This window comes from Buceros rhinoceros, unplaced genomic scaffold, assembly GCF_000710305.1.
Source record: "Buceros rhinoceros silvestris isolate BGI_N320 unplaced genomic scaffold, ASM71030v1 scaffold26243, whole genome shotgun sequence".
Classification (NCBI taxonomy): Eukaryota; Metazoa; Chordata; class Aves; order Bucerotiformes; family Bucerotidae; genus Buceros; species Buceros rhinoceros.
In genome coordinates this window covers 7,318-7,547 of record NW_010402187.1, presented here as the reverse complement: position 1 = coordinate 7,547, position 230 = coordinate 7,318, and the positions used below count along the sequence as shown (strand labels likewise).

The window sequence follows — 230 nt, the reverse complement described above, 5'->3', positions numbered from 1 at the left end:
CCCCTCCGCGGGGCCGCGGCGGCTGGATACCTGTGTACTTGCTGACACCAGCCTGGGCTGCCACGTCCACAAGCACCACGATGCCACGGGCAGGGTCACTGGCAGCCCCCTTTGCCACGTCCATCTCGATCAGGGCATGGGGGCCCACGTTGCCGCTGGCGTAGTTGGCGATGTAGATGGAATACCTGCCAGAGCCCTGGTGCCGGTAGCACCTCCTCAGCACCCACCTG

General features: G+C 66.5%; 1 protein-coding gene across 1 annotated transcript in view; it reads right to left on the bottom strand.

Moving 5' to 3' along the window:
- Positions 1–30: 30 nt before the first annotated feature.
- LOC104490299 (cartilage acidic protein 1-like) overlaps positions 31–230 on the bottom strand; it is a gene marked incomplete at its 3' end in the record, with an annotated part of 4,020 nt that continues 3,820 nt past the window's right edge. Inside the window, exon 4 of the mRNA XM_010132565.1 lies at positions 31–196. Coding sequence (XP_010130867.1) covers positions 31–196 — 166 coding nt within the window. The remainder of the gene's footprint in view (positions 197–230) is intronic.